The sequence below is a fragment of the Pocillopora verrucosa genome, chromosome 13 (genome assembly GCF_036669915.1).
Source record: "Pocillopora verrucosa isolate sample1 chromosome 13, ASM3666991v2, whole genome shotgun sequence".
Lineage (NCBI taxonomy): Eukaryota > Metazoa > Cnidaria > Anthozoa > Scleractinia > Pocilloporidae > Pocillopora > Pocillopora verrucosa.
The window spans coordinates 3,332,928-3,358,297 of NC_089324.1; the positions used below are offsets into that span (position 1 = coordinate 3,332,928).

Below are 25,370 nucleotides of genomic sequence, written 5' to 3' on the forward strand. Positions count from 1 at the left end.
AAAAGACTTATCCAGGATGACGCTTCCACCCAAAAAGGAAACCGCTCATTTCAAAAACATTGCACCATACGTTTCTGTGTTCACTGTTTAAGTTGTGGCTAGCTGCTCGGAAGGGCAACATGGATATAATCCTGTCCTTGTGCTCTGATTGCTTGACATGCAAAGCCCCACTTCATTCTCTTCAATGAAATTTGCATTCGTAAAGTTCCTACTCTCAGAAGTGATGAAGAGAACTAATAACAAATGTCAGCTTAGTAACACTTCATGAGAAATAAGTCTTCTTAAACAAACCGCAAAGCCAAGTTTCAGTGTCAGAAGATACTCAGTCTTAAATTTCCTTAGTGCATCAAGGCATGAATAAACTTCTGTCAGAGGGTTAAAGTTATCTTTATTCACTGTCTTAATGAGGCTGATTTATTTTAGGCCTTTGCTAAATCTACTCTTCTTCTCTTCTCATTCTCAGAATGAGTTTATGAATGTCTCTTTCGAGTGATCTTCGATATCTTCAAGTGTATCGTAAAATGTTTCGGCCAAATAAAGAACGGAGTGAAAATCACTTCACATTCCTTTGAACCATGAATCTAAGACAAAATTGTAATTTGGGTGTTTTAGGATAAATAACGTTTCGTGATTGGTTTATACAAAAACCCTGCTGTCAAAAGAAATAAGTTTTTCCCAGAATAGCTAAAATAAGAAAGTCACACGGCCTCATTGTCTCGAGTTCAATTCCGAGAAAAGTCATTTAATCAGGCGTATGTACAGTTCTTAGTGAAAAACACATGGACATCAAAACGTTGCTTCACAATCTTCGCGAGGAGGTTTCTTGCCCAGTATGTACTAATGTGTACACCGATCCAAAGCACCTTCCATGCCTACACACCTTTTGTCTGCAGTGTTTGAAACACACAACAAGCCATGGTCGAGACACTTTCAGATGCCCGAAGTGTCAAGCTATTAGCAGAGTGCCTGAAAGTAGCGATTTGAAAGATCTTCCCACCAGTTTCACAACGTCGCTTTTGACGAGATGATCACACGATTTGACGTTTACAAGGTAAGTGCTGAATGCTTTTGAAATGCCATGCACTCCGCTCCTTCATATTTTTCCTTAAGACGAATCAAACAAAAAATTTACAATAATACACCTTCAACTTGGTTACAAAGCAGGAGAGGCACGAGCACGCCAGAGTCAAGTGAGAGCCTGGTGTGGGACAAAGCTCTTATCAGCTCCAGGCCTTCTGGTAAATCACACCATTACGAGGCTCATAGGTCAAATCCATCTTGCAAACTGCTGGAGTCGGAAATTTCAGTTATAAATAGAGATGGTAAAGTTTGGACGCGGTTGTTGTGTAAAGAAAGATGTTATTCGTTTTCTTAGAAGCGCTGAACAAAGAGAAAATCTGAAAATTTTTTCCATGATTAGCACTCTTTTATCGCAGTTTTGCCAAAGTTGACGCGGTCGTCCTCTTGCAAGGTCTGAGGAACAATTTGTTCGGCAAGTACCCTTGTGGCAATAACGTTCTTTTCAGGTCGAGACTGTCGGTGATGCATACGTTGTGGTCAGCGGATGTCCTAAGCTGAACGGCAACAAACACGCAGGAGCGATCGCGAGCATGGCTTTGGAGCTTCTAAGTCACATGTTTTTCTTTCGTGTCCGTCATCTTCCAGATCATCAGCTTCAACTCAGAATTGGAATACACACAGGTAGCTTGAACTATAATCGCCGCCATCTTTGAAACTACTCAGTAACCTGGCCGCACAGGCAAAACCACAGGACCCCGGATAAAAATTTCAAGGATAGAACTTTCGTCGAAACCATCGTGTTGAGTTCCTGGGCGAGGAACTTCTCTCTCACAGTAGCTATTTTTATAAAAGGCCCAGTAATTCAAAGGGCGGATAACGTTATCAAACAGATACGTTGCTATACAGCGAAAATATACTTGATAGAGATTTTTCCAGCGGATGTTTTCCGTCCTTTGAATAAATTAAACGGGTACAGGAACATAAGCTGGTAAAAACAAACCGCCAAGGGGACTTTTCGAAATCCAGGGGGAGAGGGTGGGAGGGGGGAGGGGGGAGAGGAAGAAGGAAACATGCGCTTGATTAGCATTTTATTCCAAAGGAATAGAAAAATTCGAATTGAGGATGGAGGTGAGAGAACTCTCCTATCACTTAGGGCAACAAGGCTACAAGGCCTTGGCTGATAAGAATGTTCAGTTGTTAACCATGTTCAAGTAAACGTTGTGAAGAAGATTTAAAGGCTCCATAGCCGTTCCATGAGTGAAATGTATTCTTATATTCTGTGCTGTACTGACCCTCAGGTCCAGTTGTTGCTGGTGTAGTTGGCGTCATAATGCCCCGTTTTTGTCTGTACGGCCATACTGTTCATATCGCATCCAATATGGTGAGCAGTGGCTTTCGTAAGTGCTCTGTTGTCGAGCTTCGGTTTAAAGAAATAGCTGACTTCTAAGAAATGAATTTTGGGAAAAGCCATATAAAGGCCTGGTAGCTAAGTATGAAGGCCTGCTAAGATGTGCACGCTCGCTTGCAAATATTTTTCCAAGCCCAAACGTTTCCATACAATGTGGAGGCTAGACAATAACGTAAAACCGATTTCTTTTTTGGTTGAAAATAAATTCCCAACCCCACTATAACATATAAAATCGAAAATGTGAATTTAAATCAGTAATACAATTTAGTTGTCAGATAACGTGTCTAAAATTTTTTTTCCTATTTCCTTTTCAAACAAATTTGTCGATTGGAGAAGTTAGAGCATAGAATTCAAAAAGGAGTTCTTGATAAAACCCTGAGAATTTACTATAGGGCCTCTGTTGCTTCGTCAGCTCATCGTATCCACGTCAGCCGAGAGTTCCGCGCCAAATTGGTGGAGCTTGGAGGCTATCATCTCCAGGAGAAAGGCCAGGCACAGATTAAGGTGAGAAAATAACATTTTGTAGAGGCTGTGCGCATGTGCGCATTCGATTAGATAATCCTTAAGTATCCATGAATCTTCCTGGCGTAGCTTGTCACCAGGCCCTTATTATTATCAGCGTTGTGGCACGAGCGTTTCTTCGCCCGCGAGAAAGTTTGAGGTCGGTGAGAATTCTGCAAGGGAACTGGCACTAATCAGCACCGGACAACTTACAATTACATACCTCTTACCGGCTTGCGTTCCTCAAGGCATCAAAATAATGACGGCCTGGTCGCATGCTGTTCATGGCGTTTCTTTCGAAGACGTTAGTGACCGTACAATGACTTAACGGCGCTGAAAAGAAGCTTAAATACATCAATTTGTTTCCGGGACTCATAAAGACAAATGAACGCATTGTACTTGCAATAGAACGTTCCCTAAATGCGGAAAAAAAAAATATTTTTATCGCTCCAAATGCAAAGTATGTAGAGGGCAAACCCTAAAGGAAAACTTTTACGAGGGTGTAAAGGGAAATTATCACATTATCAATTAGGGAAATCTTTTTCGGCAGCGTAAGTGGAGTAATTATTATCAACAGTCATACCTCAATAATGTAAAAAGGGATGTGCTAAACTCTTAAATTAGTTTAAACTAACTAGATTTAACCTCGTTTCATTGTGTTCTACAGAGACTGGGTCTAGTCACAACATATTGGCTGATAGGAAAGGAGGGTTTTGACAAACCCCTGCCCGACCCCCCCCCCCCCCCGAGGAGATATCTGAGCTGCTCTTTGAGACTTTAGACGTCTGTTATGCAAGCTAAGAGACGAGAAATCAAATGACCCTATTCAGTTTTCTTTCTGCGATTATTGTAAGATGCCAAATGCTTTGTGTATTTAAGAGATAAAACTTAATTCCTTGCCTGATAGAAATTTGACAAATGGCATGAATCTTAAGATGGCACTGCTAAGCTTAGAGCAAACTATCATGAAACGTATTTTCTCGGCTCTCCCTACTGAAAATATTCTTTACATGTAAGGAAAATTCTTTCCTTCTTTGGCGGAAAGGCCTACGATTTTGATCTGGTCGCGAAGCGGGGCGCCACGCTTAGCGTGTTCCGTGTCTTTCTTCCTCCCTCTCCACCCTACCTGGATATAAGTTTTGGGTTCACGTTTGATCGTATAACGTTACACTTGTAAAAACTATGTAATTAAAACAATAAAACCTTCTCAAAGAAGCTACTTAGAGCTGAAATAGCAGCCTTGTTTTTGAAATACCGCATTACTTTCCTGCGTCAACTTTTTTAGTTTCTTGTAGCAAGCTCCACAACTGAGCGAATTATAGCGAATCCTGATCAGTATGTTTTGATTACCTGCCGTATAAAATCTTAATGTTTGCATTTCTGAAGTTCCTATCTTTCAGAAACCACTTAAAGGAAATGACCAATGCTTGCCTAGTTCACGGTGACACCACATTACAAAACAGCACAAAACTTCAAGAAAACCTCCACCGATGGTACAAGTTGTCGTGAAATCATTATTATAAAATTATCTTTTAAGTCAAAATTATTAGTAACAATGGAAACAAAGCATTTATGGACTGAGAAATAGAAAAATTGAGATTTTGGTTCACGCTGCCCTGTTGGATCATGTAAACGCTTAGTGGTACCTCCAGCCGTGCATTTGAACGCCTTTGCTTGGGAAAGCGAAAGGGACATGTTTTGTCGCTCAAAATGCGAGGTATAAGTAAAGAAAAAGCCAAAACGAACTCTCCCACGAGATAGTTTAGGGAAACTATGATAATTATTTAGGCAGAGCAAATGGGATAGTTATCAGGAACGACACTTGATGTTACTTGTCACTTCTGCAGAAGGGTGTGTGCTACAATCTGAAGTCAGCCCGAACTTGTTGTTTTTCTTTAGAGACTGGGTCTGATCACAACCTATTGGTTGATAGGAAAGGAGAGTTTTGACAGACCCCCTACCCGACACCCCCGGAGGAGATATCTGAGTCCCTCTTCGAGACTTTATACGTCTATTATGCGAGCTAACATAACCGTGAAATCAAATGGCCTTTTTTAGTTCTTTGTGCGATTATTGTAAGATGCCAACCGCTTTGTGTATTTTAGAGGTTAATCATTAAATTTTTTGCCTCATATAAATTTGACAAACTACTTGAATCTAAAGATGCCACTGAAAAGCTTAGATCAAACTATCAAGAAACACATATATTGTTCTCGGTCATTCTAACCGACGATATTCTCTATACGAAAGAAAAATCCTAGAAAAAAGCGTTGGCACGGAGGTCTACAAGTTTGATTAGATCACGCGATACGCCACGCGAGGAACCACGCGTGTCGTGTATTTTTAGCTCCCTTACACACGGTCTTGACCAAGGTTATGAGTTCACGTTTGATCACCTAAGCCTACTGCTTATCATTGACCACAGAACGTCGCGCTTGTGAAAACGATATCAATAAAACTGTAAAACCTTCTGGAGGCTTAGACCTAAAGTGGTGGCCTTGTTCTTGAAATACCGCATTCCTTTGCTGGAAAATATTCTATCTGTTGTAGCAAGCTTTACAACCAGGAGAAATCAATAAAGCGAATCCTGATAAGTGTGATCTGATTGCCCGCAGTACAAAATATCCTAGGCCTCCTCCATACAAATTTCCTTTGACACGTTTTCAGCCTTTTAAAGGGGAATATTAGAAGTATTTAATTGTGAATAAACTTTGTAAGAGACTTCCACTGATGAAACAAGTTATCGCTAAATTATCAAAAAATATCTGAAAAGTTAGAAGTATTTAGTGAGAGAACAAAATCTAAAAGGATTATTGCCTGTTTTCAGCCTTTTAAAGGGGAACATTAGAATTATTTAATTGTGAATAAACTTTGTAAGAGACTTTCACTGATGAAACAAGTTATCGCTAAATTATCAAAAAATATCTGAAAAGTTAGAAGTATTTAGTGAGAGAACAAAATCTAAAAGGATTATTGCCTGTTTTGAAAGAGGAACTCATAGCGTGCTGCAATGTTGCATGTGTGGCGTCACGCTTAGTGGGTGTGTGCAAGTGTGATCAGGTCACGCGTAGAGCCATGTGAGGTGCGTGTTTGCAAGTCTGATCAGGTCACGCAAGGAGCCATGTGTGGTGGGTGTATGTAAGTCTAATCAGGTCACGCGTGGAGCCATGCGAGGTGGGTGTGTTCGAGTCTGATCAGGTCACGCATGGAGCCATGCGTGGTGTGTGTGTGCGAGTCTGATCAGGTCACGCATGGAGCCATGAGAGGTGGGTGTGTGCAAGTCTGATCAGGTCACGCGTGGAGCCATGCGAGGTGGGTGTGTGCGAGCCTAATCAGCTCACGCGTAGGGCCATGCGAGGTGTGTGTTTACCAAGTTTCTTTCTCTTATTATGCTGTAGATCCAGGTTTAAAAATATGTTTTATTTAAGACCGTAGCACAATCAAATCTACGGTCAATAAAGAACAGAGAAACATTCCCAGGAGGATGCCAACGCAGACTCTTCAAAACCCTTCTTTGTGAAATGTCCATTCGTTGTCTCCTTCCAGTGATCTTCTCGTTTTTAGTGACATCTTCCGGCCGAACAACATTTCAGAGAGCTAGGAATCCAAAGAATCCTGGATTAAAGTGTTTCTTGTCTTAAGAAAGTTTTCTGATTGGTTTTATACAAAAAACCTGCTATCATAACAAATAATTAGTTCCAAGAATAGCTAAAAAAAAAGTCACAAGGCATCATTGTTTCGAGTTCAATTCCGAGAAAAGCTGATTTACTCGAGCGTATGTTCAGTTCTTAGTAAAAAACACATGGATATCAAAACGTTGCTTCACAATCTTCGCGAAGAAGTTTCGTGCCCAGTGTGTACCAACGTGTACAAATATCCGAAGCACCTTCCATGTCTACACACGTTTTGTCTGCACTGCTTGAAACACTGGCACACAACAAGCCATGGCTGAGACACAATCAGATGCCCGAAGTGTCAAGCTATTAGCACAGTGCCTGAAAGTGGCGATTTGAAAGATCTTCCCACCAGCTTTTATCTGAACGGCTTGATTGATGTGCTAGCAATTAAAGAATGCAAAACCAGCCAAGTACGATGCGGAAATTGCGACAAGAAAAGCTCCGAGAGTTCTTATTGTTTTCACTGTTGCGTATTTTGGTGCGACGAGTGCATCATTGGACACAACATCATTCGCAGCAATAAAGGTCATCGTGTTCTGGCGCTCAAAGACTTTCAAGACAAAGACTATGAAGATGTGATGAAACGACCTGCTTTCTGTCCAAAGGAAGATCATAAAAAAGAAGAGCTAATGTACTTTTGCAAAAAATGCGAAGTGCCACTTTGCCAAATTTGTGTCACATTGGATCATGGAGGTCATAATATGAAATTAATCAAAGAAGAAGCGGAGACACAAAAGACTGAAATGAAGTCTTTCATTGAAAAACAGCGACACAATTTACAAGTAAAGACGAATGCCGTAAGCCGACTTGATGAAGACTGTGCCACACTGATACAACAAGGCGAAGATGTGAAGAGAGAGATTCAAACATTTGTTGACAATTTAATTGCTGTCATCGAAGCAAACAAGAAAAACATATTCGCACACGTGGAGAAGGAAACAAACAAGTCGATTGAAAGCATAATAAGGCAAAAGACCGAGATCGAGCGTCAAATGACGGCCATAAAATCATTTCTGGAGAAGGCTGAGAAACTTTTCACTCAAAGTACAAACGCTGAAATCGTTCAACTGAAGAAAACATTAGACACTATCTTTGAAAGAGTTCATCAAATCGAGCCAACCGACTGTGACCCCGAACTTGTGGCTCATTTTGTCTTCGTGGAAAATTATAAGTTATTCAACACTGTCAAAACCGAACAAATTGGAACTTTGAAAAAACCAACAAAAGCAGGTCATTGTGATATTGAAGGCAAAGGACTGGAGGAAGGAATTGCTCTCCGTGAAGCTCACTTTACCTTGACAACAAAGGACACCGAAGGAAGACAGTGTTACAATGATCGTAACCATGTAATGGTGGAGATCAGGGACGAACAAGGACGAGAATGCACGTCACAAATACAAATAATTGACCGTAAAGATGGACTCTATCAAGTCAGATATTGTCCCAGAGATCCAGGAAAATGTCAAGTTACTGTAAAGGTAAACGGAGAACATGTCCGTGACAGTCCTTTTGCTGTGCAGGTAACACCATTTCAGTTTAAACCTGTACTTTCCTTCGGGAAAGAGGGCACGTCTGAGGGAATGTTTAGGTTTCCTTGGGGGGCAGCAGTAAATGATAAGGATGAGATAGTTGTTACTGATTATGACAACCAGAGAGTCCAAATTTTTAACAGTGAAGGAAATTACTTAAGATCGTTCGGTCGGTCTGCTACCAAAAAGGGAGAATTTCAATCGCCTGCCGGAATAACATATCGTAATAATGGGAATATTTTCGTGGCAGACAGTGGGAACTGTAGAATCCAGATTTTCAAAGGGGAGGGTGAGTATGTGGGATCCTTTGGTGGGAGAGGAAGCCTTGATAGTCAGCTCAGTTGTCCTTCTGGTTTATCAGTAGACAGTGATGGGAATATCATTGTCGCTGATTCAGGCAACAGGATGATTAAGATCTTTTCTCCTGATGGCAAATTTCTAACGAAGATAGGAGGGCAGGGCTCTTTTACTTTTCCTGAACACTGTATTCAATATGAAAGATATCTCATAGTGTCAGACTACTGGGAACATTGTATCAAAGTTTTTGACAGGAAAGGAAACTTTCAGTACAAGTTTGGAAAGAAGGGTGGAGGGGACGGGGAGTTAAATAGTCCCAGTGGTTTGTTGGTGAACAAATCAGGTCACTTGATGGTCTGTGATGTAAATAACGACAGAATACAAGTATTTGAGCTGAATGGAAAGTTTCTCGGCAAGTTTGGAAGAAAGGGTGGCAATTTAGGAGAGTTCAGTAATCCAATCTCTTTGGCAGTTCTCAGCAATGGCCAAATTGTTGTTTGTGATGCTTTCAACTATCGTATACAGATACTGGAATAAACTTGTTAACATTATTTTGTACTATTGCGCCGAACCAAAATCAATAAGTTAATTTTGAGTTCAACCATCGAATGCAAAAATTAGAGATTCTACTTATTCTCTGAATGACCTTCTTTGTTGCTCTCAACCTTAACAATCGTAATTATTCAGAGAGTAACTAGGTTTCGCCAAGATAGGACTAGTTATGAATTACAGGGAGGGAGGCTGTTTTAAGAAGTAAGTTTTAGGGAGAGTTAAGACCACTTTTTGCGCTGCTTTTTTGTTCGTAACAGTTTTTATTATTGCTTTGTCTTAAGCTAAGGGGAATATGTCATTAACTTTTATGTAAGAAGACAAAGGCTTTTATGTAAATCATCAGCGTGGCCTGCAGATTTAAGTAGCAGAAAATATAGTACAGTAATCAGAGTATGTTTATCTGTTTTGTAAGAACTGTCTTTTTTGAACATCTTAATTGTAGTGAATAGTTTTACAACCTTGCTAAATGTAAGATGTTCCACTACTTTTTCATGCATTCACCCTAGTATAGATTACCTAGTTGATAGAGGTCAAATCTAACGAGACCTATTTCGGCTCGCAATTGAGAACTTTCAATAAGTTATTGTATACGATTGACTGAACTATTTCGTGTATAGTGTCATAAGACTTAATGTATCATCGTTTTGAGTGTTGATGTATCATTAAAGACGTTATGATTTGAATTTAAGATGATTGTCATCAATTTAAGGTTAATGTCAACAAAATGGGGTACCTTCCGGAAAAATCGTCCACAGCGCACATCTATAGAAGAAACTACGGAAAGCTATATAACACTATAAGCTTATAAAATACAGTTTCTGAGCATAACTTCATTTTTCCAAGTTTAAGGCGCGCGCGGGCCTAAAATAATTAAAAAAAAACACAAAACGGTATTTGCTTTACTGAATTACCAGCCTTCGCGTTACCGCCTTCTTCCAAACAAACTGGACGGTATCGTTCAGCTTATGATAGGCTAACAAATGGTTTGAGGCTTTTTGGTTGTTCCTAACATTTCCTGAGAAAATCTAGTCTGAAGTTAGAAAATAGAAAATATTTCGGTTGTTGTCACGCTCCGAGACGTCACGAGAGAAATATTTCGAATTTCGTAAAAGCCTCATACCCGTAAGTGCGTCAATATCTGAGGAACATTCTGGCCAATTTTCATGAGCATGGTCGAAAATTTTCACCCTACAAATTATTTAAGAATAGGTCACTCTTTAAAAAAAAAAAAAAAAACCTCGAGTTTTTGGCCTTAAAGAAATCCACAGTTTCCGCTCCTCATTTAAGCCCATGTCATGCGGTCGTGTTGCCGATCAATAAAACGCAATATATAACTCCCTGCTAAGTCTCATGAAAAAGAACTCCTTTCAAATTCGCCTATTTTGTAAAGGGTATTTTTGCACGCGCTGTCATATATTATTAAAAACCGTAGCACAAGAAAATCTACAATCAATAAAGCGCAAAGGAAGCGTTTCTAGGATGATGCCGACTCCGACTCCACAAAATGCTTCTTTGTCGTATGTTTATTCGTGAAGATCCTACCTTTTATAAACTCGACCATAGTGAACTGATCAAATGAATCTATTGCTCAATCGAATCGAAAAAACTTTCCACTCCAAACTCTTAACTCGAAAATCAATTGACTTACACGTGTCAGAATGATCACACATACATATAGACGGGTGATTTGAACATAATACAAAACCGGTAAATCAAGTTAAAATCAATAATATACTATACAAACAAAACCTTTTAACTAGTGACAAATTGATATGCAACGTGACTGTTCGTGACACAATTTCTACACTTCCTTTTCAGAAGCCACATAATAAAGGGGAATGAAAAATCCCAGCTTTATAGTGCTGCACTAAAAAAATTAGTCTTCGTCTACAATAAAAGCCAAGTTCAGTGTCAGCAGATTTCTCTTTGTGAAAGACAAGAATAAAAGTCTGGAAGAAGGACAAGTTATCTTTGTTTCCTCCCTTTGTAAGATTTATTTTAAGCTTTCCTTTAACAAATTGCTTGGTTTACGGCTACGAAGTCTCTTCAAGAGTCATCCCAACCATAAACCCAGGGCTCCTCTTCTATTTCGCAGAATTCGTGAAGTTAAAAGTCCACGGTTATCTCTTCCTAGTGATCTTTTTAAAGTTTTTTCAAGTTTTTCGTGACATGTTCCAGCTGAATAAAGAATAGTAAGCGGGTCAGTTTCACATTCCCTAAGAACCAGGAATACAAGGAATCGTTCTTTAAGGGCCAGCTCATATCCAGTCTCAATTTTCCCCCTTGCGTCAAAACATGAATAAACTTCTGTAACGGGGTCGAGTCATCTTTCTTCACTCTCTTTGTCAGATTTATTTTAGGCTTTCTTTTTTCCTCTTAAACAAATTTCTGAGTTTACATAAACCATAACCCCAGGACCCTTATCTTTTTTACAATAGAAGTCTATCGATGTCTCCTTCACGTGATGGTAATATCTTCTCGTTCTCGAGACATTTCCAGCCGAAGAACGGCGGGCGAGTCAGTTTTATTTTTCAGAGAAGCAGGAATCCAAGGAATCCTTCATTAAAGTGTTTCTTGTACTAATAAAGTTCTAAGCTTAGTTTATTCACAAAACCTGCCGTTATAACAACTAATTAATTCTTCCAAAAAATCATGTTCAAGATTTTGATTTCCGACAATATTTCGCTATACCGTGACAGGGATGAACACTCTTTTTTTTGGTTTCTGTTTGTCGTATAAACCGAAAGAAATTCACCTCTGTGCCGGTGAAAGTGATGGATATCAACTTCCACTTCCATGAACAATTGTTAATGAGCCAAGATAAGACTAGTTATTATTTACGGGTGGATGGGAAGTGGGCCAGAGATGAAATCTTATATTGTTTTCCTTTCAGTCTGCACATCTGCAGTGTTAAAAAAACAGAAAACAGAACAAAACAAAAAAATCAATTTGGAATAGCGAGACTATTCATTAATCACAGGGGGAGGGTAGAGGGCTAAGAAAGTTATTTCTATTAGTGGCATCTGTTATCAAACAATTTACATAAACGAGAACAAAAAGTGACGCGGGGGAAAGTTCAACTTCATCTATTGAGGAATACATCAATAACTTTTATATAACCAGCTCAAGGCTTTCGGTAAATCAACTAAGTCTTGAGGAGAGTTTAATGTTTAATAAACTTCTTATATCCATTTTGATATTTTCATCGGTGCGAGTTTTTCACGAATCGCTGCATTTTTTGCTCGTAATCACATTTTTTTCCAGCCAACGAGACAACTTTACTAAAACACAACAACTAATCGGATTTCAAGGCCTGTTTAAAGGAACCAATCATATTGCAGGAAAATGAAAGACTTTTTTTTTTTTTTTTTAATAAATTAAAACCAGCTCAAAACTGGATCAATTGAAAATGTTAGTAAAGACTTAAGAATCCTCTATTTGAGTGACTGAATTTTGCAATTTCAAAACGGATGCAATGAAGTAGTAATTGAACTTCGAAAAGTTTGGAATATTTAATATATCTCAGCAAATGAATATATGAGAGTTTGCATATCAAGTGCTTGAAAGCTCTAATTTCGGATTAAACTTTGCTACAAACAAGGCTACTTTTTATTTCTAACAAGGGGAGGGTGACACCTCGTTTTAAATAAGAGCTTTCACTGTGTATGAGAGGGCGTATTGAATTATGAGAGAGATTTTGTTGGTGCATTTCAATAAGGGGTTTTAACGCCTTAAATCGTGACGATGGCGGTTTGCTTCCTGACGCCTACTTACACCTCGTCAAAAAAAAGGCCGCTAATTAGTGATCATATAAAAAGACCTCTTGTTGCAGCGTTTAGATCACCTCTGATGAAGTCACTAGACAGGAGTGTCGAAACGTTGGGTCTATGAATTGTAACTTCTTCGGTTACATTCATTAAATCTGTAAACCAGAGTAGCATCAAACCATGTCTGATTGTCCACCTGGTTGCCGTGTGAACTTTAATATACTTAAAATTCGTTATAACCTTCGCAAAATTCTTGAGATAGAATTAGATTTTACGAGACTTAAGATTCTAATCCTGTGAGAGGACATTGACGCCAACATGCGTGAGAGTCTACGTAATCGATCAGGTCACGCAGGTTCCTTCCGTTTCTCAGGCTACCGACCAAAGCTTTTGAAACATTTTGTATTTACTGAGACCGCAGCTCCGAAAAGTAGGATGATGCTTCTACCCAAACAAGCAATCTCTCTTTTAAAATAGTGCAACCGCTTTGTAATGACTCTTCAAGAGTCATTGCAACTGCCAACTCAGGGCTTCTCATCTCTTTCGCAGATTAAGTCCATAAATTTCTCATGTTATTATCAAGTTTTTGTGACATGTTCCAGCCTGACAAAAATCAGCATGCAAGTCATACAAATTTCCTTTGTAACATTTTCACCCTTTCAAAGGGGAATATTAGTAGCATTTCATTGTGAATAATTAGTCGGCTCTTTGTACGAAACCTCCACTGGTGAAACAAATCATCGTTGAATTATCAAAACATTGATCTTAAAAGTTATAAATCATTAGCATGATTGACAAAGAAGAATTCAGTGAGAGAGAAAAAAATCGAAAACGATCATCGCCTGTTTTGAAAGAGGAGCTTATAGCGCGCCACAACGTTGGATGTGAGACGTCGCGCTCGGTGGATGTGTGTGAGTCTAATCAGGTCACGCTTGAAGCCATGCGGGGTGTGTTTACGAGTTTCTTTCTCCAATTATGCTACAAATCTAGGCTCTAAAATATATTTTATTTAAGACCGTGGAACAATGAAATCCACGGTCAATAAAGGACAGAGAAAACTTTGCCAGGAGGGTGCTGATTCACTCACGCTCTTCAAAACCCTCCTTTGTGAGGTGTCCATTCGTTGTCTCCTTCCGGTGATTTTCTCGTTTTCGTGACATTTAAGTGTTTCTTGTGTTACCAAGTTCTGTGATTGGTTTATACACAAAACTTGTTGTCATAACAAATAATCAATTCCAAGAATAGATAAGAAAAAAAAAGTCTCAAGGCATCAATGTTTCGAGTTCAACTCCGAGAAGAGCTGATTTGCTCGAGCGTGTGCTCAGTTCTTAGTGAAAAATACATGGATATCAAAACGTTGCTTCACAATCTTCGCGAGGAAGTTTCGTGCCCAGTGTGTACTAACGTGTACACTGATCCAAAGCACCTTCCATGTCTACACACCTTTTGTCTGCACTGCTTGAAACACTGGCACACAACAAGCCATGGCCGAGACACGATCAGATGCCCGAAGTGTCAAGCTAATAGCAGAGTGCCTGAAAGTGGCGATTTGAAAGATCTTCCCACCAGTTTTTATCTGAACGACTTTATTGATGTGTTAGCAATTAAAGAGTGCAAAACCAGCCATGTACGATGTGGAAATTGCGACAAGAAAAGCTCCGAGAGTTGTTATTGTTTTCATTGTTGCGTGTTTTGGTGTGACGAGTGCATCATTGGACACAACATCATTCGCAGCAATAAAGATCATCGTGTTCTGGCGCTCAAAGACTTTCAAGACAAGGACTACGAAGATGTGATGAAACGACCTGCTTTCTGTCCTAAAGAAGATCATAACAAAGAAGAGCTAAAGTACTTTTGCAAACCCTGTGAAACGCCAGTTTGCCAGATTTGTGTCACAATAGAGCATGGTGGTCATAATATGAAGTTAATCAAAGAAGAAGCCGAGAGACAAAAGACAGAGATTAAGTCTTTCATAGAAAAACAGAGACATAATTTACAAGCAAATATGAATGCCGTAAGCCGACTTGATGAAGAATGTGCTAGACTGATACAACAAGGCGAAGATGTGAAGAGAGAGATTCAAACATTTATTGACAATTTTATTGCAGTCATTGAAGCAAACAAGAAAAATATATTCGCAGAAGTGGAAAAAAAAACAAGCAAGTCGATTGAAAGCATAACAATGCAAAAGACCGAGATCGAGCGTCAAATGACGGCCATAAAATCATCTCTGGAGAAGACTGAGAAACTTTTCACCCAAGGTACAAACGCTGAAATCGTTCAACTGAAGAAATCATTAGACACCATCTTTGAAGGAGTTCATCAAATCGAGTCAACCGACTGTGACCCCAAACTTGTGGCTCACTTTGTCTTCGTGGAAAATTATAAGTTGTTCAACACTGTCAAAACCGAACAAATTGGAATTTTGAAAAAACCAACAAAAGCAGGTCATTGTGATATTGAAGGCAAAGGACTGGAGGGTGGAATTGCTCTCCGTGAAGCTCACTTTACCTTGACAACAAAGGACACGAAGGAAGACAGTGTTACAATGAACGTGACCGTGTAACGGTGGAGATCAGGGACGAACAAGGACAAGAATGCACGTCAGAAATACAAATAAATGACTGTAAAGATGGACTCTATCAAGTCAGTTATTGTCCCAGAGATCCAGGAAAATGTTTAGTGACTGTAAAGGTAAACGGAGAACATGTCCGTGACAGTCCTTTTGCTGTGCAGGTAACACCATTTCAGTTTAAACCTGTACTTTCCTTCGGGAAAGAGGGCTCGTCTGAGGGAATGTTTGGGCTTCCTTGGGGGGTAGCAGTAAATGCTAAGGATGAGATAGCTGTTACTGATTCTTACAACCAGAGAGTCCAATTTTTTAACAGTGAAGGAAATTACTTAAGATCGTTCGGTCGGTCTGCTACCAAAGAGGGAGCATTTCAATCGCCTGCCGGAATAACATATCATAATAATGGGAATATTTTCGTGGCAGACAATGGGAAAAGTAGAATCCAGATTTTCAAAGGGAAGGGTGAGTATGTGGGATCCTTTGGTGGGAGAGGAAGCCTTGATAGTCAGCTCATTAGTCCCTGGGGTTTATCGGTAGACAGTGATGGGAATATCATTGTCGCTGATTCAGGTAACAGGCTGATTAAGATATTTTCTCCTGATGGCAATTTTCTAACGAAGATAGGAGAGCAGGGCTCTTTTACTATTCCTGTCCACTGTATTCAATATGAAAGATATTTCATAGTGTCAGACTATGATGAAAATTGTATCAAAGTTTTTGACAGGAAAGGAAAATTTCAGTACAAGTTTGGAAAGAAAGGTGGAGGGGACGGGGAGTTAAATAGTCCCAGTAGTCTGTTGGTGAACAAATCAGGTCACTTGATGGTCTGTGACGTAAATAACCACAGAATACAAGTATTTGAACTGAATGGTATGTTTCTCGGCAAGTTTGGAAAAAAGGGTGCCAATTTAGGAGAGTTCAATGAGCCAGCCTCTTTAGCAGTTCTCAGCAATGGCCAAATTGTTGTTTGTGACGCCTTGAACCATCGTATACAGATACTGGAATAAACTTGTTCACATTATTTTGTACTGTTGCGCCGAACCAAAATCAATAAGCTAATTTTGAGTTCAACCATCGAATGCAAAAATTGGAGATTCTACTTATTCTCTAAATGACCTTCTTTGTTATTCTCAACCTTAACAATCGTAATTATTCAGAGAGTAACTAGGTTTCGCCAAGATAAGACTAGTCATGAATTACAGAGAGGGATGCTGTTTTAAGAAGTAAGTTTTAGGGAGAGTTAAGACCACTTTTTGCGCTGCTTTTTTGTTCGTAACTCACTTCGCTGGGAAAAAAAATTAAAGTAATGCAGGAGACAGTTTTCATCATTGCTTTGTCTTAAGCTACGGGGAATTTGTCATTAGATTTTATGTAAGAAGACAAAGGCCTTTTATGTAAATCATTAGCGTGGCCTGCAGTTTTAAGTAGCAGAAAATATAGTACAGTAATCAGAGTATGTTTATCTGTTTTGTAAGATTTGTCTTTTTTGCACATCTTAATTGTATTGAATAGATTTACAACCTTGCTAATTGTAAGATGTTCCACTACTTTTTCACGCATTCACCCTAGTATAGATTACCTAGTTGATAGAGGTCAAATCTAACGAGACTTATTTCGACTTGCAATTGAGAACTTTCAATAAGTTATTGTATACGATTTACTGAACTATTTCGTGTATAGTGTCATAAGACTTAATGTATCATCGTTTTGAGTGTTGATGTATCATTAAAGACATTATGATTTGAATTTAAGATGATTGTCATCAATTTAAGGTTAATGTCAACAAAATGGGGTACCTTCCGGAAAAATCGTCCACAGCGCGCATCTATAGAAGAAACTACGGAAAGCTATAAAACACTGTAAGCTTATAAAATACAGTTTCTGAGCATAACTTCATTTTTTCCAAGTTTTTATTTTTTTAAAGTGCGTGCGGGCCTAAAAAAATTTTTAAAAAAAACACAAAACGGTATTTGCTTTACTGAATTACCAGCCTCTGCGTTACCGCCGACTTCCAAACAAACTGGACAGTATCAGTCAACTGATAATAGGCTAACAAACGGTTTGAGGCTTTTTGGTTGTTCCTTACATTTCCTGAGAAAATCTAATGTGAAGTTAGAAAATAGAAAATATTTCGGTTGTTGTCACGCTCCGAGACGTCACGAGAGAAATATTTCGAATTTCGTAAAAGCCTCATACCCGTAAGTGCGTTAGTAGCTGAGGAACATTCTGGCAAATTTTCATGAGCATGGTTGAAAATTCTTACCCCACAAATTATTTAAGAAGAGGTTACCCTTTAAAAAAAAACAAACCTCGAGTTTTTGGCCTTAAAGAAATCCACAGTTTCCGCTCCTCATTTAAGCCCATGTCATGCGGTCGTGTCGCCGCTCAATAAAACGCAACATCTGACCCCCTGCTAAGTCTCATGAAAAAGAACTCCTTTCAAATTCGCCTATTTTGTAAAGGGTATTTTTGCGCGCGCTGTCATATATTTTTTAAAACCGTAGTACAAGAAAATCTACAGTCAATAAAGCGCAAAGGAAGTGTTTCTAGGATGATGCCGACTCCGACTCCACAAAATGCTTCTTTGTCATATGTTTATTCGTGAAGATCCTACCTTTTATAAACTCGACCATAGTGAACTGATCGAATGAGTCTATTGCTCAATCGAATCGAAAATATTTTCCACTCCAAACTCTTAACTCGCAAATCAACTGACCTACACGTGTCAGAATGATCACACATACATACAGACGGGTGATTTGAACATAATACAAAACCGGTAAATCAAGTTAAAATCAATAATATGCTATACAAACAAAACCTATCAACTAGTGAAAAATTGATATACAACGTGACTGTTCGTGACACAATTCTACACTTCCTTTTTAGAAGCCACATAATAGAGGGAATGAGAAATCCCAGCTTTATAGTACTGCACTAAAAAATTAGTCTTCGTATACAATAAAAGCCAAGTTCAGTGTCAGCAGATTTCTCTTTGTGAAAGGCAAGAATAAACGTCTGGAAGAAGGACAAGTTATCTTTTTTTCCTCTCTTTGTAAGATTTATTTTAAGCTTTCCTTTAACAAATTGCTTGGTTTACAGCTACGAAGTCTCTTCAAGAGTCATCCCAACCATAAACCCAAGGCTTCTCTTCTCTTTCGTAGATTTCGTGAAGTTAAAAGTCCACGGTTATCTCTTCTAAGTGATCTTTAAAAATTTCTTCAAGTTTTTCGTGACATGTTCCAGCCGAGTAAAGAATGGTGAGCGGGTCAGTTTCACATTCCTGAGAACTAGGAATACAAGGAATCGTTCTATAAGTGCCAGCTCATATTCAGTCTCAAATTTCCCTCTTGCGTCAAAACATGAATAAACGTCTGTAACGGGGTCAAGTCATCTTTCTTCACTCTCTTTGTCAGATTTATTTTAGGCTTTCCTTTTCTCTTAAACAGGTTTCTGGGTGAACAGATGCATTGACTCTTCAAGTGTCATGGCAGCCATAAACCCAGGACTAATAATCTTTTTCACAATGGAAGTCTATCGATGTCTCCTTCTTGTGATAATAATACCTTCTCGTTTCTCGTGACAGTTCCAGCTGAAGAACGGCGGGCAAGTCACTTTTATTTTTCAGATAACCAGGAATCCAAGGAATCCTTGATTAAAGTGTTTCTTGTATCATGAAAGTTCTGCGATTGATTTATTCACAAACCGGCTGTCAAAACAACTAATTAATTCTTCCAAATTAATCAGGTTCAAGAGTTTAATTTCCGACAATGTTTCGCTATATTGACAGATATAAACACTTTTTTGTGGGTTCTGTGTGTGGTATAAACCAAAAGAAATTCACCTCAGTGCTGGTGAAAGTGGTGGATATCAACCTCCACTTCGATGAACAATTTTCAAAGAGCCAAGATAAGACTAGTTATAACTTATGGGTGGAAGGGAATTAGGCCAGAAACGAAATCTGATATTGTTTTCCTTTCAGTCTGAACACCTGCAGTGTTAAAAAAACAAATAAAAAACAAAAACCAAAAATCAATTCGGAATGGCCGAAACGAGACTATTCATTAATCACAGGGGGAGGGTAGAGGGCTTAGAAAGTTATTTCTATCAGTGGTATTTGTTCTCAAACAATAAACATAAACGAAAAAGAAAAGTGACGCGGGGGGAAATTTACGGTTCAACTTTATCTATTGAGGAATATGTCAATAACTATTATATAACCAGCTAAAGGCTTTTGGTAAATGTACAAAGTCTTGAGGAGAGTCTAATGTTTAACAAACCTCATATCCATTTTGAAGTCACTGGTGACCCTTTTAATCTTATTGGCTCTCATTGGTGCAAGTTATTAATAATCAATGAAAGACGAGCTTTTCACCATAAATAAATTAATAATTGAACTTGATTTCGTGCAATTTTGGTCTGAAATCATACTTGTGACTTCAAATCAAACTCGCGCTTCGCATTCATTTTGAAATCACGCGCATCACTTCAGACCAAATTGCACTCCACTCAGCACAATTACCTTTATCAATCAGACTATATTAATCAGTTTTGTAGTAATGTAATTCTCTTTGTATTCTTTTCCAACTGTATAGTATTTAAATTAGAAAAACGTGTTCCTGTAGTTTTCATACCAGAATTTTGCACCACAGCCTGGGCGCGCAGCCTACTTGACTGAGGTCGAATCCACCTTAAAGTAGGCTGTTGTACATGAAAGAGTAAAGTATCTCAAGACTTCATGTATTATTTTCCTTTCTTGCAACTTTTGTGTTATTATAGTAGCTATAAGTTGTCAGAGCTGACTCAATTATTTGACTTTTATTTAAGATAATGATTAATAATCAATGAAAGACGAGCTTTTCACCATCAGTTACCTTGAAGAGAAAAGCTTGGAATAGTTGATGTATCTTGGAAAATGAATAAATGAAGTCTAACTTCAAAACAAGAGTTTTCCTAGAGTTTGCACACCACGTGCTTGAAAGTTATAATTTCTGATTAAACTGTGCTAAAAACAAGGCTACTTTTCATTTCTAGCAAGGGGAGGGCGACACCTCGTTTGAAATAAGAGCTTTCACTGTGTATGAGAGGGCGGGTACTCGACAAGTTGAATTATGAGAGAGATTTTGTTGCCGCATTTCAATATGGGGTATTAACCTGGGTACGACTTCTGACCTATAAGACGTTTTCATTCAAGAGTTGAGCAGGTATGTAAATTTATCGGAGCAAAAGAAACTGTTGACACAAGAGAAGAGTTCAAACACTTGAACATCAACATGGCCACCAGTTCACTGTTTCGCAAAGCGATATGGCCGTTTTGATGTCATGTTGGTAATGATAGTTAATAGTACGTAGCATTTATCAGGGCAGAAAAGGAATGCAGTTTATGACATGAAAGGGATGTTATTTTGTGGATAAAGGATCTCCCTGCAGAGCATATTTTACCCAACATCTTCCCTTCTGTAATCGAACGTTAAATACTTCAAAAGTCGAAATGGCTTTCGCGAAATTCTTGAGGTAGATTTAGGTTTTACGAGACTTAAAATTCAGATCCTGTGAGAGGACATTGACGCCAAAGTGCGGGATAGTCCACGTAATTGATCAGGTCACGCGGGGAGCCACGCGAGGCGTGTTGTGCGTTTCTTCCTCCCGTTTCTCGGCCTACTGATCTAAGTTCTAAAAGCTTTTAAAACATTTTCTATTTAGCGAGACCGCAGCTCCGAAAGGTACCGCGTTTATAGAACAGGAAACTTTCCCAGGAGAATGCTAACTGAGACTCTTCAATCCCTCCTTTGTGAGGTGTCCATTCGTCGTGTCCTTCCAGTGATCTTCTCGTTTTTCGTGACATCTTCAAGCCGAAGAACGGCGGGCAAATCACTTTTACATTTCAGAGAGCCAGGAATACAAGGAATCCTTGGTTAAAGTATGTCTTATATTAAGAAAGTTTTCTAATTGGCTTATACACAAAACCTGTTGTCAAAAATAATTTATTCCAAAAATAGCTGAAAAAAAAAAGTCACGAGGCCTTCTTGTTTCGTGTTCAATTCCGAGAAAAGCTGATTTGTTCGAGCGTATGATCAGTTCTTAATAGAAAACACATGGATATCAAAACGTTGCTTCACAATCTTCGCGAGGAAGTTTCGTGCCCAGTGTGTACTAACGTGTACACCGATCCGAAGCACCTTCCATGTCTACACACGTTTTGTCTGCACTGCTTGAAACACTGGCACACAACAAGCCATGGCCGAGACACAATCAGATGCCCGAAGTGTCAAGCTATTAGCAGAGTGCCTGAAAGTGGCGATTTGACAGATCTTCCCACCAGTTTTTATCTGAACGGCTTGATTGATGTGTTAGCAATTAAAGAGTGCAAAACCAGCCAAGTACGATGTGGAAATTGCGACAAGAAAAGCGCCGAGAGTTCTTATTGTTTTCACTGTTGCGTGTTTTGGTGTGACGAGTGCATCATTGGACACAACATCATTCGCAGCAATAAAGATCATCGTGTTCTGGCGCTCAAAGACTTTCAAGACAAGGACTATGAAGATGTGATGAAACGACCTGCTTTCTGTCCTAAGGAAGATCATAACAAAGAAGAGCTAAAGTACTTTTGCAAAGACTGTGAAATGCCACTTTGCCAAATTTGTGTCACATTGGATCATGGAGGTCATAATATGAAGTTAATCAAAGAAGAAGCGGAGACACAAAAGACTGAAATGAAGTCTTTCATTGAAAAACAGCGACACAATTTACAAACAAAGGTGAATGCCATAAGCCGACTTGATGAAGACTGTGCTACACTGATACAACAAGGCAAAGTAAGAGAGAGATTCAAACATTTGTTGACAATTTAATTTCTGTCATTGAAGCAAACAAGAAAAACATATTCGCAGAGGTGGAGAAAGAAACAAGCAAGTCGATTGAAAGTATAACAAGGCGAAAGACCGAGATCGAGCGTCAAATGACGGCCATAAAATCATCTCTGGAGAAGGCTGACAAACTTTTCACCCGAAGTACAAACGCTGAAATCGTTCAACTCAAGAAATCATCAGACACCATCTTTGAAGGAGTTCATCAAATCGAGCCAACCGACTGTGACCCCGAACTTGTGGCTCATTTTGTCTTCGTGGAAAATTATAAGTTATTCAACACTGTCAAAACCGAACAAATTGGAATTTTGAAAAAACCAACAAAAGCTGGTCATTGTGATATTGAAGGCAAAGGACTGGAGGAAGGAATTGCTCTCCGTGAAGCTCACTTTACCTTGACAACAAAGGACACCGAAGGAAGACAGTGTTACAATGATCGTGACCATGTAATGGTGGAGATCAGGGACGAACAAGGACGAGAATGCACGTCAGAAATACAAATAAATGACTGTAAAGATGGACTCTATCAGGTCAGATATTGTCCCAGAGATCCAGTAAAATGTCAAGTGACTGTAAAGGTAAACGGAGAACATGTCCGTGACAGTCCGTTTGCTGTACAGGTAACACCATTTCAGTTAAAACCTGTACTTTCCTTCGGGAAAGAGGGCTCGTCTGAGGGAATGTTTAGGGTTCCTTGGGGGGTAGCAGTAAATGCTAAGAATGAGATGGCTGTAACTGATGGCGTGAACTACAGAGTCCAAATTTTTAACAGTGAAGGGAATTACTTAAGATCGTTCGGTCGGCATGGTACCAGAAAAGGAGAATTTAAATTTCCCTGCGGAATAACATATTATAATAATGGGAACATTTTCGTAGCAGACTCTGGGAACGATAGAATCCAGATTTTTAGTGGGAAGGGTGATTACGTGAGATCCTTTATTGTAACAGGAAGCCTTGATAGTTGGTTAAGAAACCTTAAAGGTTTATCAGTAGATAGTGATGGGAATATCATTGTCGCTGATCCAGGTAACAAACTGATTAAGATCTTTTCTCCTAGAGGCATTTTTCTAATGAAGATAGGTGGGCAGGACTCTTTTACTTTACCCATCCACTGTATTCAATATGAAAAATATCTCATAGTGTCAGACTATAGTCAACATTGTATCAAAGTTTTTGACAGGAAAGGAAAGTTTCAGTACAAGTTTGGAAAGAAGGGTGGAGGGGACGGGGAGTTAAATAGTCCCAGTAGTTTGTTGGTGAACCAATCAGGTCACTTGATGGTCTGTGACGTAAATAACCACAGAATACAAGTATTTGAACTGAATGGAAAGTTTCTCGGCAAGTTTGGAATAAAGGGTGACAATTTAGGAGAGTTCAATAATCCAACCTCTCTAGCAGTTCTCAGCAATGGCCAAATTGTTGTTTGTGACGCTTTTAACAATCGTATACAGATACTGGAATAAACTTGTTCACATTATTTTGTACTATTGCGCCGAACCAAAATCAGTGAATTAATTTTGAGTTCAACCATCGAATGAAAAATTTTGGAGATTCTACTTATTCTTTGAATTACCTTCTTTGTATTCTCAACCTTAACAAATAGTAATTATTCAGAGAGTAACTAGGTTTAGCCATGATAAGACTTTTCGTGATTTACAGGGAGGGAAGTGGACTAAAATATTAAAATTCGTTTTCTTTTATACCAGAAAATCTGCAGTAATTTAACGACAAAAATAGGACTTAGATTATATATTAATTACATGACGTGCGCAGTGGTCCGGAAACATTCATTCAATCAGTAGCATATTATATCAAACAGATAGGAGGGGAGGTGAACATGTACATTTCAAGTGTAACTGATATTACACAGTTCCCTGTAAAAGATCATGCTGTTATTAAAAGTAAGTTTTAGGGAGAGTTAAGCCCACTTTGTGCTTCTTTTTTGTTCGTAACTCACTTGGTTGGGAAAGGAAAGACCAAAGCACTGCAGAAGACAGTTTTCATTGCTGCTTTGTCTTAAGCTAAGGGGAATGTGTCCTTAACTTTTCTGTAAGGAAACAAAGGCTTTTTTGTAAATCATTGGCGAGGCCTGGAGATTCCAATAGCATGAAACATAATACAGTTATCAGAGTATGTTTATAAGTTTTGTAAGAAGTGTCTTTTTTGCACATTCCAATTGTAGTCAATAGAGTACAACCTCGCCTATTGTAAGATGTTCCACTACTTTTTCATGAGATAAGTTTTCACCCTGGTATAGATTACCTACTTGATAGAGGTCAAATCCAACAAAACTTATTTCGACTCGCAATTGAGAACTTTCAACAAGTTATTGTATATGATTCATTGAACTATTTCGTATATATTTTCATAACACTTGATGTAACATCTTTTCGAGTCTTTATGTATTATTAAAGAAGTTATGAGTTACGTCAGATCTAACTTGATGACTTGAATTTAAGATAGTTATTAACAATCTAAGGTTACTGTCAACAAAATAGGGTACGTTCCGGAAAAATCGTCCTAAGCGCGCAACTATAAAAGAAACCACGGAAAGCTATATAACACTATAAAGCTTATACAGTGTAGATTCTGAGAATAACTAGGTTTTTTTCTACTTTTTTATTTTTTTAGGTGCGCGAGAGCCTTTAAACAAAAAACTTACGGTATTTACTTTACTGAATTACCAGTCTCCACGTTACCGCCGACCTCCAAAAAACTGGACGGTATCATTCAGCAGATAATGGGCTAACAAATGGTTTGAGGCTTTTTCGTTGTCCCTAATGGTTAATTAGAAGATCTATTTTGAAGTTGGAAAATATTTCGGTTGTTTTCACGCTCCAGGACGTCACGAAAGACTGAATATTTCGAATTTCATAAAAGCCTCATACCCTTAAGAGCGTGGGCAATTTTCATGAAAATCGTACAAATCTACACATCCCATAAATTGGTTTAAGAAGAGGTTACTCTTTAAAAAACAAACCTCGAGTATTTGGCCTCTAAAGAAATTCGCAGTTTTCGCACCTCATTTAGATGTATGCCCATGCAGTCGTGCCGCCGACCAATAAAACGCAACATCGAACCCTTGCCAAGTCTCGTGGAGAAGAACTCCCTTCCAATTCGCGGGAAGGTTCTTTCGACTAAAGATAAAATAATAAAGGCTGCACAAATATACATATAAACC

At 38.8% G+C, this 25,370-nt stretch overlaps 2 protein-coding genes and 1 pseudogene across 2 annotated transcripts; all 3 read left to right on the top strand.

Moving 5' to 3' along the window:
* The first annotated feature begins 779 nt into the window (after positions 1 to 779).
* LOC136277837 (guanylate cyclase 2G-like) lies at positions 780 to 4,956 on the top strand. The gene is made up of 7 exons (XM_066160576.1): positions 780 to 830; positions 1,001 to 1,051; positions 1,527 to 1,701; positions 2,319 to 2,417; positions 2,841 to 2,932; positions 3,597 to 3,669; positions 4,904 to 4,956. The coding sequence occupies exons 1-7, from the start codon at positions 780 to 782 to the stop codon at positions 4,954 to 4,956; spliced, it is 594 nt and encodes a 197-aa protein (XP_066016673.1).
* Positions 4,957 to 6,694: 1,738 nt separating this feature from the next.
* LOC131768368 (E3 ubiquitin-protein ligase TRIM71-like) lies at positions 6,695 to 9,600 on the top strand. Its single transcript, XM_059084105.2, has one exon. The coding sequence runs from the start codon at positions 7,185 to 7,187 to the stop codon at positions 8,967 to 8,969; it is 1,785 nt and encodes a 594-aa protein (XP_058940088.2). The 5' UTR covers positions 6,695 to 7,184; the 3' UTR covers positions 8,970 to 9,600.
* A 4,434-nt stretch (positions 9,601 to 14,034) lies between these two features.
* On the top strand, positions 14,035 to 24,572 carry LOC131768388 (uncharacterized; annotated as a pseudogene).
* Positions 24,573 to 25,370: the final 798 nt, after the last annotated feature.

What these genes read in the sequence shown, in the direction of transcription:
- LOC136277837 (XM_066160576.1), top strand. Translation starts at nt 780, where the DNA reads ATGGACATCAAAACGTTGCTTCACAATCTTCGCGAGGAGGTTTCTTGC. An exon ending in GCGAGGAGGTTTCTTGCCCA is followed by an intron (nt 831 to 1,000) that starts GTATGTACTAAT and finishes TCTTCCCACCAG; the next exon opens with TTTCACAACGTCGCTTTTGA. An exon ending in ACCCCTGCCCGACCCCCCCC is followed by an intron (nt 3,670 to 4,903) that starts CCCCCCCGAGGA and finishes CGACACCCCCGG; the next exon opens with AGGAGATATCTGAGTCCCTC.
- LOC131768368 (XM_059084105.2), top strand. Translation starts at nt 7,185, where the DNA reads ATGAAACGACCTGCTTTCTGTCCAAAGGAAGATCATAAAAAAGAAGAG.